The sequence below is a fragment of the Spea bombifrons genome, chromosome 11 (assembly GCF_027358695.1).
Source record: "Spea bombifrons isolate aSpeBom1 chromosome 11, aSpeBom1.2.pri, whole genome shotgun sequence".
Classification (NCBI taxonomy): Eukaryota; Metazoa; Chordata; class Amphibia; order Anura; family Pelobatidae; genus Spea; species Spea bombifrons.
In genome coordinates, this window is record NC_071097.1 from 6,953,774 (window position 1) to 6,966,673 (window position 12,900).

Genomic DNA, 12,900 nt, shown 5'->3' on the forward strand with positions numbered 1-12,900 from the left:
GCGATCCTCTGCCCAGCACCGCAAAATGCCAGACCGGCAGAAGAGCCGGCCACGGGGCAGAGTGCTGCTGGCCTCTGCTCATCCCCCAGCACAGTGTTCCTGCCGGCTAACGAGGACCAACCAGCAGTGCTGACACCCGGAGAGAGAGTCGCTGACATCTGTCCTGCACCAGCAATCCTCGCGCTGACTGAAACGCCGGCAACAGGGCAGAGTGCTGCTGGTCTCTGCCCGCCCCACAGCGAAGGGTCCCCACCTGCTAGCAGGGAACCACCAGCGGAAGAGCTAGCCACAGGACAGAGTGACGCTGTTCTCTGCCCAGCACCATTCCCTGCACCAGCAGAAGCACTGGCAACCGGGCAGAGAGTCGCTGACCTCTGCCCTGCACTGCTTACACCCCCATTATCTGGCTCTCCCCAGCACGAGCGTCCGGGAGGGGGCGCAGGCGGCGACCCTCCCCAGCGGCCGTCACCAATTATGGGAGGAAGGGCAACCGGCACTCCTCCCCAGCGGCATGGTCCAGTGGGCAAAACGAGCCCTAGCTCGGAGAGCCAGGTAGGGGTAAGTGAAACTGCTGCTGCTTTGGAGTGGGCTCTTGTTGTTTGGGTGGGGGAATGTGGAGCGGACTCGGGACAAGCCCGTAGTCAGGGTAACCATGGGAGGGTTCCATCAGGTTGGGAGGGAGCCGAGTCTGGGCTGAGGGCCCAGAGGGGAAAGGAAGCCCTGGAGAAAGGTCTCCCATGCCTGCAGAGGAGACTAAAGAGGGCTGCCCATTGGAGAGGCTTCTGGGCTGGCCTCTTACCCTTTGACTACGGGCCAGGCCTAGGAGCCTGGGTGACTGACATGGGGCTGCCAGGGTGCCCCAGAGGCCGCACGCCCGCTCTCCCTACCCCGCAGGACTAGAGACGGTAGAGGCCCGGTCATCCCCAAGCCGATCCGTTAGGGATCTGGCTGTGTCTGCCGGACGTTTGCACAAGAGGGGAGTAATGTGACGAACCCTGTCTGATCCTCACTGTTATTATTATTATTATATTTATGTGTACCCGGTTTGAATGTGGCTGCAGCTCCAGCCTTCAAAGAGACGATCCTATAATCTGGCTGGGGCTCTTAATCAGCCAGCACAGCCCTATCTGCCCAGACGGCACCCGCACTACAGGGGGGATAACACAGGTGGGGGAACCCATTGTATCCCTTAATCCCCTCACCTGATACATCCCCTGTATACTGATGGGATTTGTGAGGGGATGTGACTGATGGGATTGGGGGTTGGGTTTGGTGCACAGTGAATGGAGATTGTATATAAGTTCTGTGTGTTTGTAATAAAGGGAGTTCTGTTTTTAACCTCAAAGCATGAAGTTCTGTCTCATGATTGAGGGAAGTGCTGGTCTGTGACTGCTTTCTTCGGACAGCCACAGCGTGTCCGCTTACTGGGAGAGGGAAGGAGCTGACGGGCGGATGTGTCCAGTCTGGGGCACAGGACGATCCGTCACATCTATTATGTTACGGACCGAGCTCCGAGCGAGCGCGCTGGCCGAATATGTGAATCCATGCATAACACACAAGTATGGGGCTAGGCTTTCAGCGGGTGGCCCACATAGCAGCGGCCGGGTGATTCAACGCCTATTTTCTCTTTTTCGGAGGACATGATGGTTCTGAAAAGAACCTTTTGTGTGAAGAATTAAGTTGGAAAGCACACACCAGAGGCGCTCCAAAACCTACGCCCCCCCCTTCTCACTTTTTGGGGGCTGCCTTTTTAGCCTGTGGCTTAGCGGGGCTTTTGGCAGCCTTGGGCTTTGCGGGGCTTTTGGCAGCCTTGGGCTTTGCGCGGCTTTTGACTGCCTTGGGCTTTGTGACCTTTTTAGCTGGGCTCTTGCCAGCTTTCTTCACCTTAACAACCTTAGGCTTCTTGGGACTCTTGGCAGCGGCCGACAGTTTCTTAATCTTTTTTGGGCTTTTCTTCACTCCTGCAGGGGCTTTCTTGGGCGACTTCACAACCTTCTTAGGGGCTGCTTTTTTAGGCTTTACGGGAGTTTCCTTCTTCTTTGATGTCTTCTCTTTGCTCTCCAGCTGCTTCTTGTTCAGCTTGAAAGAACCAGAAGCACCGCTTCCTTTCAGCTGGATCAGGGTCTCTTTAGACACCAGACCCTTGAGAGCGAGCTTCAGGCGGCTGTTATTCTTTTCTACGTCGTAGCCGCCAGCAGCGAGTGCTTTTTTAAGAGCTGCGAGAGACACTCCGCTGCGCTCCTTGGACGCAGAGACTGCTTTCACAATCAGCTCGGAGACACTGGGACCGGACTTCACAGGACGGCTTTTTGCAGCTGCCGGCTTCTTCGGCTGTTTCTTCTTGGCAGAGGTTTCTGCCGGGGGAGGCGCCGGGGAAGGAGCTGTCTCGGTCATCTCACTGCCTCACTGGACGTCACATCTCCCTCCCCAAGCCTGTTAGTCCCGGTAGTGGTTGGGCTGTCTCGGTACTGAGGAAGCATCCCACCGCTACCAGCAATGTGACGGGACCGACCTGTACCCAGGCTGGGTACGCCCGCCGAACGTTGCTTCCTTCACCCTGCCAGGCTGCCTGCAGTTTGTTTTGCTTGACCGGACGGAGAGCCAATACTTTTTGCCCTATCTGGAAGGTTCGATCCCTAGCCGTCCTGTCATACCACCTCTTCTGTCTGCCCTGAGCTCTCTGGAGATTGTCCTTCACTGGGGTCGTGTATCTCTGGAGCCTATCTCGGAGCCCCAATACATAGGTAACTACGGACGGGTCGTCTGTTGGTACCGTGCCTTCCCAGTGTTCCCGTAGGAGGTCTAAGGGGCCTCGAACCCTCCGGCCGTATAACAGCTCAAAGGGGGAGAACCCTGTGGATTCCTGTGGGACTTCCCGGTAGGCAAACAAGAGATGGGGCAGGTGGCGCTCCCAGTTCTTGTGCTCTGCAGGCAAAGGTCCGAAGCATCTGCTTCAGAGTGCCATTAAATCTCTCGCATAACCCATTGGTTTGCGGAGCAATAAAGGGGTTTAATGCCGCACAACTTCCAGAGCTGTTGGGTTACCTCTGCGGTGAACTGTGTCCCTTGATCGGACAGCAGCTCCTGGGGAAACCCCACCCGGGAGAATATTTGCAACAGCGCCTCCGCTATGGTTTTGGCTTGGATGTTGCTTAATGCTACAGCCTCAGGGTACCGGGTGGCATAGTCCACCACGGTAAGTATATATTTCTTCCCCGTGGAGCTTGGCTTAGCTAACGGGCCAATAAGATCGACTGCAACCCGGCTGAAGGGTTCTTGCACTATGGGCAGGGGTCTTAATTTAGCTTTCAGATGATCCCCTCTCTTGCATACCCGCTGGCAGATCTCGCAAGTGCGCCAGTAGTCCCTAATGTCCCCGGAGATACCAGGCCAAAAAAAGTTCTGGGTGATTCTATACCTCGTTTTTCTCTGTCCTAAATGTCCGGCCAAGGGAATGACATGTCCGATGCGTAGTATGTCTGCCCTATATTTCTGGGGTATCACTAGCTGTGGCCTGGGCGCTTTACCAGTCTGTTTCCCCCCATCCGCGGCACTACGATAGAGTCTGTCCCCTTCCCAATGGAACCAGAAGTCGTCCATCCCCCCAGGCTTACTGAGAGCCTTCTGTCGGTACACTGCTAGGGTGTCGTCCTGTTGTACTTCCTTACTGGAGTCTGTCGGGGAGTCCCAGGTGAGGAGGTCGGGGACAGACTCAAGGTCAGTGGGTCTTACCTGGGTCTCTTCGGAGGGAGGTGGCTTGGTTTGTTGGGCTTGTAGCCGGGTGGTTACAGGGTGTGCTTCCGCAGGCTTGGAGGGGCCAAATGTGGAGGTGAGATGGCCTAAGTCGTTGCCCAGTAGAATTTCCTCTGGAAGCCCAGTCATGAGTCCAGATGCACCTGAGCGGTAGGGATTCGATATACTTTGCCCCCTGCGACTCGTACTGCCACAAATTTTCCAGTTGTTACCGGGTACTGGTACCCTCTGGGGATCCACCATGGTTAAGGTGGCTCCGGAATCACGGAGCCCCCTGGCCGCTTTTCCATTGAGTAACACAGGCTGGCAGTGATGATGGCGGTTGACCCCCGCAATGGCTTGTACGATGTCAGCCTCGTGTAAAATTCCCCAGTCTTCTTCCTGACCAACACCTTGAACCACTTTGCGCCGGGGCCTTCCTCGATATGGTCCCGATGGCTGGGTGTGAGGTTCGTCTTACTAGGAGGAATCCGAAATGCAGGACTGGAACACACTTGCTCAGAAACAGAACACACACAAGGGGCCTGGTGAGGTTAACAGGGCACTTGGCAGTGAACTGTAAGCACGAGTGGTCAGAGAGAAGCCGTTTAGCAGACCAGGGTCGGGACGTCAGAGATACACAGGAACCGTTTAGATAGCCAGGGTCAGGAAGCCAGAGGTACACGTAGTCGGTATGGATAGCCAGGGTCAGGATGCCAGAGGTACACAACGTTGCAGGGAGAGCCAGAGTCAGGAAGCCAGAGATAACACGAGAGCCGTTTAGCAGACCAGGGTCGGATACCGGGATAACGAGAGAAGTAAATATACACACTGGAGGAGCTCACGATATACAGAAGGGATCAGTATAACTGAGCACTGGACACACTGAGAGAGACGGGGGGGTGTTCCCCGACGTCTGGGACGTGATCGCGTCCTGCGTAGCCATAGCAACGCAGCGGAATCCAATCGGCGGTCAGCCTCATAAATATGCATGAAGCGGCCGCACGCGCGAGCGGCTGCTTCATACTCCAGCGAACGGTGCCGGCGTTTCAGCCGGGAGGGAGAAGAGGACGTCCGGGAGCCACTTAAGGTAGGTGCCTTACAGGATTCCTCCGCGAGACGCGACCTCCGGGTGCGTGGATGACCTGGCTTGAGGGGATGTAATTTGTGAAATCTTTGAACACACATCGGAGCGTGGACCTGACTCGCAGGTTCCCAGGTATTCTCTTCCGGGCTATACCCCTTCCATTGTATCAGGTATTCGAGATGTCCTCGATGGATCCTGGAATCGACAATTCTTTGTACCACGTATTCTTCAACTCCATCGATGACAACTGGAGCCGGAGGAGGAGGTATCCGGTTAGGAAAAGGATTGGCTACCCAAGGTTTGATCAGTGACACATGGAATACCGGATGGACCCGACAGGTAGAGGGGAGTTTCAGCTGCACTGTCACTGGGTTGATGATCTTTGTGATGCTGTATGGGCCAATGAACTTAGGTCCCAGTTTCTTGGAGGGGATCTGCAAGCGCAAATGACTTGTGGATAGCCAGACTTTATCGCCGCAGTGGTAAGTAGGGGGACTGGAACGATGGCGATCCGCATATAATTTGTAGGCTTTACGGGCTTTGATTAAATTTTGCTTCAGGACTCGAAATTGCCTTGTTAAAGTGGTGACTCGATCTGAAATTCCGGAAATCGTGGGTGCGGTTGGCAGACCTGGAATCATAATGGGGTGGTACCCATAGTTCACATAGAATGGTGATGTGACGGGACCGACCTGTACCCCGACTGGGTACGCCCGCCGAACGTTGCTTCCTTCGCCCCATGGCCACCGGGGCACCAGATATTAACCCCTTCACTGTCTGTGGCTAGCCGAAACTGAGCTACACAGGGTGGCTATCGTCCTGAAAAGGACAATACGTGATCATAGCAGATAACACAGCTCTTCAGGAACCTCGGCCGTACTGTAGTATACTGAAGTATAGCAATACAGCACCCTACGGCCCTAATAAGGGCAGCACTGAGGCTTACCTCAATAACAAGACAGGACTCGTAGTGAGGTAAAACAGGAACTCTCTTTATTTGGGAACACAGGGGTATTTAAACAGTACAAAGGATTGAGTTACGTCCAATCGACACACAAGGGAATTGCGTCCAATAGACACAAGGGAATTGCGTCCAATAGACACAAGGGAATTGCGTCCAATAGACACAAGGGAATTACATCCTGCCCTCCTTTGCATATGACTGAGTATTAGCACTCAGCCCAGTAGGGGGTCTCTACTGTAGTCTGTGTAAGGAGGGAGGGGGCAGGACATGTGGCACCTGGACAGGGTAGCAAACAAGGGGAACAAAAGCACACACCATAATCACAACATATACAGGGAAATGCAGGTATCACAAACAAGAACTATCACAGACGGCACTGATTAACCCGGGGCCGTCACAGGTGACATCTTTATAGATCGTTGTTTTTGATTGTTGTAGGTAAATTCTGCGGAAGGGAGGAACTGGAGCCAATCATTCTGAAGGTGCGTGGTGTAACATCTTAGATAATGTTCTAATATTTGATTTAGACGTTCAGTCTGACCGTTGGTTTGTGGATGAAACGCTGTGGACAAGGTGGGGCGAATGTGTAGATTGCGGCAGAACACCTTCCAGAAACGAGACGTGAATTGTACTCCACGGTCTGAAGTGATGGTGTGTGGTAATCCATGAAGCCGGAACACAGTATCCAGGAACAAGGTCTATCAATCACCACCATGATTGTGTCGTGTTTCTTTGAGGGTGGTGTGACGAACCATGTCTCGTCTTCACTGTTATTATTATTATTACATTTATGTGTACCCAGTTTGAATGTGGCTGCAGCTCCAGCCTTCAAAGAGACGATCCTATAATCTGGCTGGGGCTCTTAATCAGCCAGCACAGCCCTATCTGCCCAGACGGCACCCGCACTACAGGGGGGATAACACAGGTGGGGGAACCCATTGTATCCCTTAATCCCCTCACCTGATACATCCCCTGTATACTGATGGGATTTGTGAGGGGATGTGGCTGATGGGATTTGTGATGGGATGTGGCTGATAGGATTGGGGGTTGGGTTTGGTGCACAGTGAATGGAGATTGTATATAAGTTCTGTGTGTTTGTAATAAAGGGAGTTCTGTTTTACCCTCAAAGCATGAAGTTCTGTCTCATGATTGAGGGAAGTGCTGGTCTGTGACTGCTTTCTTCGGACAGCCACAGCGTGTCCGCTTACTGGGAGAGGGAAGGAGCTGACGGGCGGATGTGTCCAGTCTGGGGCACAGGACGATCCGTCACATTGGTGGCAAACGGTGGGATCTACTCCTTCCAGGCCAGAGCGGACCAAAGCAACTAGCCGCAGAACAAAGTTATACCCTGGCGAGGAAGAGCCAAACGGATCCACAGATGGAGTGGATTGAACAGTCACCGGGATGCGGGGTGACTTGGAGGGGAGTCGAGACCCTCGAATCGGAGACTCCAGTATGGGAGTTTGAGAGACGGACCCAAGCCCGGCTCGTGAGATGGAGAGCGGCCCTAGAAAAGTGGAGTGCCCGCCAAGGTACACATCTGCCCACCCTAGAACAACGAATCAGGGACCAGGTGAATGGGAGGCTCTACTTGTTCGGGGGACCTGCATCTCCAGGTGAGGTTGCAGAGCTAGAGAGGCTGGTCCGACAGGAGATTGGGCTCGAAGAGGAGTACCGAGCCATATACTGGGAAGCCCGAGGCCCGCAGCGAAAATCCAGAAAGCCCCATTCTCCGGAAGGGATGGATGTTGGCGGGCCTGGCCTGTTGTGGGAGGCATTCGAGGAAAGGGGTGTCTTTGGCAATGGCAACATGGACCGATGGTGGGACATTTGTGACAAGCGCCGGAGAGCCCTGCCGCCCACTGCAACAAGTGAACTCAGCCAAGACCTTGAGAGACTAGTAGACAGAGAATGGTGCCTCGAGGCAGAATACTTGGCGCTGTTCGAGGGGAGCTACGCCCTGCAGTGTGAGCCGACAGATGTCACAGAGCGAGCTCCGGAGGCCGCTCACTGTAATTGGCAAGCCTCTGGACTTGAAGGTTCAGCCACTCTGCCCCTGGTATTGCAGCCAGAGCCCGAAGAGGTGAAAGTGGGCAATCACTTTTGGGAGGAAGTCTTCCGGGCGATTATGGACCGCATGCAGTCGCCGGAATTTGAGGCAGCGGTCTATGGGTTTCCACTAGAGGCAGCAGAAGCGCCGACAACAGGGCAGAGGGACGCTGTTCTCTGCCCAGCACCATGCGCCCCTCCTCCCCCGGCTGAAGTGCCGGCAGCGGGGCAGAGTGCCGCTGGCCTCTGCCCGCCCCACAGTGAAAGGTCCCTGCCTGCTAGCAGGGACCCACCAGGGCAGTGCGACGCGATCCTCTGCCCAGCACTGCAAAATGCCAGACTGGCAGAAGAGCCGGCCACGGGGCAGAGTGCTGCTGGCCTCTGCTCATCCCCCAGCACAGTGTTCCCGCCGGCTAACGAGGACCAACCAGAAGTGCTGGCACCCGGAGAGAGAGTCGCTGACCTCTGTCCTGCACCAGCATTCCTCGCGCTGGCTGAAATGCCGGCAACAGGGCAGAGGGACGCTGTTCTCTGCCCAGCACCATGCGCCCCTCCTACTCCGGCTGAAGCGCCGGCACCGGGGCAGAGTGCCGCTGGCCTCTGCCCTCACGAAAATGAAAGGTCCCTGCCTGCTAGCAGGGACCCACCAGGTCAGTGCGACGCGATCCTCTGCCCAGCACCGCAAAATGCCAGACCGGCAGAAGAGCCGGCCACGGGGCAGAGTGCTGCTGGCCTCTGCTCATCCCCCAGCACAGTGTTCCTGCCGGCTAACGAGGACCAACCAGCAGTGGTGACACCCGGAGAGAGAGTCGCTGACATCTGTCCTGCACCAGCAATCCTCGCGCTGACTGAAACGCCGGCAACAGGGCAGAGTGCTGCTGGTCTCTGCCCGCCCCACAGCGAAGGGTCCCCACCTGCTAGCAGGGAACCACCAGCGGAAGAGCTAGCCACAGGGCAGAGTGACGCTGTTCTCTGCCCAGCACCATTCCCTGCACCAGCAGAAGCACTGGCAACCGGGCAGAGAGTCGCTGACCTCTGCCCTGCACTGCTTACACCCCCATTATCTGGCTCTCCCCAGCACGAGCATCCGGGAGGGGGCGCAGGCGGCGACCCTCCCCAGCGGCCGTCACCAATTATGGGAGGAAGGGCAACCGGCACTCCTCCCCAGCGGCATGGTCCAGTGGGCAAAACGAGCCCTAGCTCGGAGAGCCAGGTAGGGGTAAGTGAAACTGCTGCTGCTGCTTTGGAGTGGGCTCTTGTTGTTTGGGTGGGGGAATGTGGAGCGGACTCGGGACAAGCCCGTAGTCAGGGTAACCATGGGAGGGTTCCATCAGGTTGGGAGAGAGCCGAGTCTGGGCTGAGGGCCCAGAGGGGAAAGGAAGCCCTGGAGAAAGGTCTCCCATGCCTGCAGAGGAGACTAAAGAGGGCTGCCCATTGGAGAGGCTTCTGGGCTGGCCTCTTACCCTTTGACTACGGGCCAGGCCTAGGAGCCTGGGTGACTGACATGGGGCTGCCAGGGTGCCCCAGAGGCCGCACGCCCGCTCTCCCTACCCCGCAGGACTAGAGACAGTAGAGGCCCGGTCATCCCCAAGCCGATCCGTTAGGGATCTGGCTGTGTCTGCCGGACGTTTGCACAAGAGGGGAGTAATGTGACGAACCATGTCTGGTCTTCACTGTTATTATTATTATTACATTTATGTGTACCCAGTTTGAATGTGGCTGCAGCTCCAGCCTTCAAAGAGACGATCCTATAATCTGGCTGGGGCTCTTAATCAGCCAGCACAGCCCTATCTGCCCAGACGGCACCCGCACTACAGGGGGGATAACACAGGTGGGGGAACCCATTGTATCCCTTAATCCCCTCACCTGATACATCCCCTGTATACTGATGGGATTTGTGAGGGGATGTGGCTGATGGGATTTGTGATGGGATGTGGCTGATAGGATTGGGGGTTGGGTTTGGTGCACAGTGAATGGAGATTGTATATAAGTTCTGTGTGTTTGTAGTAAAGGGAGTTCTGTTTTACCCTCAAAGCATGAAGTTCTGTCTCATGATTGAGGGAAGTGCTGGTCTGTGACTGCTTTCTTCGGACAGCCACAGCGTGTCCGCTTACTGGGAGAGGGAAGGAGCTGACGGGCGGATGTGTCCAGTCTGGGGCACAGGACGATCCGTCACAGGTGGTAAATCTACAATAAAGTCCATAGAGATTTCAGACCAGGGAACCGAAGGAGTGGGTAATGGGCGGAGAAGGCCCATTGGCCTTCTGCGTAAGGTCTTGGTACGAGCGCAGGTGGTACATGAACGGACAAACGAGGTCACATCTTGATCCAGCAAAGGCCACCAGAATTGGCGACGAACAAGGTCTGTGGTCTTCTTAATGCCCCCATGTCCGGAGAGGAGAGAATCATGGCAGGTTTGTAGAACTTTTAAACGAGCCGGAGTCAGAACGAATATCTTATCACGGTAGTATAATAGGTTTTGGGTACGACGAATAGGGGGGTTTGTTCTTGGGACTATGGCTCTGCGGGATAAAGAGCGAATAAAGTCCATAACAGATGGTTGAAGGGTGAGGAAGAGGCTGGAGGGAAGAATAGTGTCCGGTTGGGTCTCTGGACAACTCGATACAGGAGGTAACCGAGACAATGCATCTGCTTTGGTATTGCGAGACCCAGGGCGGTACGTGATATGTAGATTGAATCTTGTGAAGAAGAGAGCCCACCGAGCTTGTCTAGGACAGAGTCGCCGTGCGGAGCGAAGATATTCAAGATTCCGGTGGTCGGTATATACCGTTACTGGATGTTGAGTCCCTTCTAGCAGATGACGCCAGGTGTCCAGAGCCTGTTTTACGGCCAGTAATTCTCTGTCCCCCACGCTAGAGTTCATCTCAGCTGGAGTGAGTTTACGCGAGTAGTAAGCCACCGGATGCAATCTTTGTTTCTCCCCATGTCTCTGGGACAGGACTGCTCCTACCGCTAGATCCGAAGCATCCACCTCCAAATGGAAAGGTTCAGCCACCTTGGGTTGAATGAGGATGGGAGCGGTGGTAAAATGTAGACTTGGGCACCAGGGGGCTCTTCGTGTTCGTCTTCGTGCTCGTCTTCGGGGGGAAAAAACCTTTGTATTCCGCGAATATTCGCCCGTTCCTGTCTTCTCTTCGGGCGAATATTCGCGGACATTCTTCGTGCTCGTTTAATCTTCGTTTCCTTCCCGGTTGCCTAGCAGGGGTTAATACGGGGTTAACAACACATCGGAGCAGCAGCAGCTGCCGTGAAGGAACGTGTGTGCAACTCTATTGGTCGTTTCGGCAGGGGGCTGGTCTGGCATCAACGAGTGAATTGCAGAACGCACTTCATTCGTTGATGGCAGGCGAGCCCCCTGCCGAAACGACCAATAGAGTTGCACACACGTACCGAGGTGTACTGTACACAAAATGACCTAGAGACAAATGCTCCAAGGAACTTGGCCTCCGTTTATCATACACAATCACACATCCATAGATGTTTAATAAAAGAATAGGGATTATTTTACATTTTTAAATTGATTTTGGACCACTTGTAATACATGCCTAACATTTGCTACCTATTTACAATGGCATACTTTGCAACAACCCAACTTTTACTGGACAGGACTGGAAAAAAGCAGGACTGTCTACCAAAATCTTGGGTGTGTTGGCAGGTATGCGGATGGAAAAATGTTGGACAAGAACTAAAAAATAGCTTAGGGTTAATGTACGGTTATGTTTAAGATTAGTAGCAGTGCACTGCTTTGGTTAAAGATGTATTATGTCTAAATAATAATTTAATTTTAATGGGTTTTAAAAAAAAAAAATTAGGGGTTTATTTAAATGTATTTTAAAGTTAGATTTATTATTTAGTACTTTATTATATTTATTTAATGTTTATACTAGTGCTACCTACCGAGCTATAACTACCAACGTGTATTTGCATACCTAGTTTAGCTAAATTAGATGGGACAGGACTGGAAAAAAGCAGGACTGTCCCTGAAAAAGTTGGGTCTGTTGGCAGGTATGTGGATGGAAAAATGTTATAGTATGAAGTGTGAGTTATAGCGTTAATGCTAGTGAGTGTAGAAGTGAAGGCCAGGACAAATAACAAGAGGAAAGGTCCTTGTGATTTGTGCATTGTACGTGTATGTGTTATGTGTGGTATGTGTGTTGTCACTGTGTTATATGTGTTATGTGTGTTATGTGTGTTGTCACTGTGTTATATGTGTTATGTGTTATGTCACTGTGTTATTTGTGTTATTGTGTGTGTTATGTTTGGTTGGTTGGTTGTGTATCAGAAGGAAAATAATGAAATGGAAATGGAAAAGGAAATGGAAAAGGCGAATGAGTGGGCAATTGGCGACCCACTCACCTGTTTCACCCCAGGGCAAAGCACCCAAACACTGTCAGTCTTAGACGTTTGGCAGCAGACTTCCAGAGCTCAGACACAAGGCCCTAGCGTAAGCTGGCTACATTGGCGGAGGTAGCAGGCGTTGCCACACCGCAGCAAGTGCAACCAGGGGGGAGAAACTACCCTCTCCATTAGGGACATTTCAGGCATGACACTAGCCAGGAAGCGAACTGGCAGAGAAGAGACGCTGGCACCACCACCACCAGCAGCAGCAGCAGCATTGGAAAAGGCGAATGAGTGGGCAATTGACGACCCGCTCACCTGTTTCACCCCAGGGCAAAGCATCCAAACACTGTCAGTCCTTGGCGTTTGGGAGCAGACTTCCAAAACTCAGACACTAGGCCCTAGCGTAAATTGGCTACACCGGCGGAGGTAGCAGGCATTGCCACACCGCAGCAAGTGCAACCAGGGGGAGAAACTACCCTCTCCATTAGGGACATTTGAGGCATGATTTCAGCCAGGAAGCGAACTGGCAAAAGATGCTGGCACCACCACCAGCAGCAGCGTTGGAAAAGGAAAAAGGTGAATGAGTGGGCAATTGACGACCCGCTCACCTGTTTCACCCCAGGGCAAAGCATGAAAGTCTGTCAGTCCATGGCGTTTGGGAGCGGACTTCCAGAACTCAGACACTAGACCCTAGCGTAAATTGGCT

At 53.6% G+C, this 12,900-nt stretch overlaps 1 protein-coding gene across 1 annotated transcript; it reads right to left on the reverse strand.

The window, feature by feature from the left end:
* Positions 1 to 1,728: 1,728 nt before the first annotated feature.
* LOC128468858 (histone H1B-like) lies at positions 1,729 to 2,394 on the reverse strand. The gene has a single exon (XM_053450679.1). It carries the CDS (start codon positions 2,392 to 2,394, stop codon positions 1,729 to 1,731), a length of 666 nt encoding a protein of 221 aa, XP_053306654.1.
* Between the last annotated feature and the right edge of the window lie 10,506 nt (positions 2,395 to 12,900).

What these genes read in the sequence shown, in the direction of transcription:
- LOC128468858 (XM_053450679.1), bottom strand. Translation starts at nt 2,394, where the DNA reads ATGACCGAGACAGCTCCTTCCCCGGCGCCTCCCCCGGCAGAAACCTCT.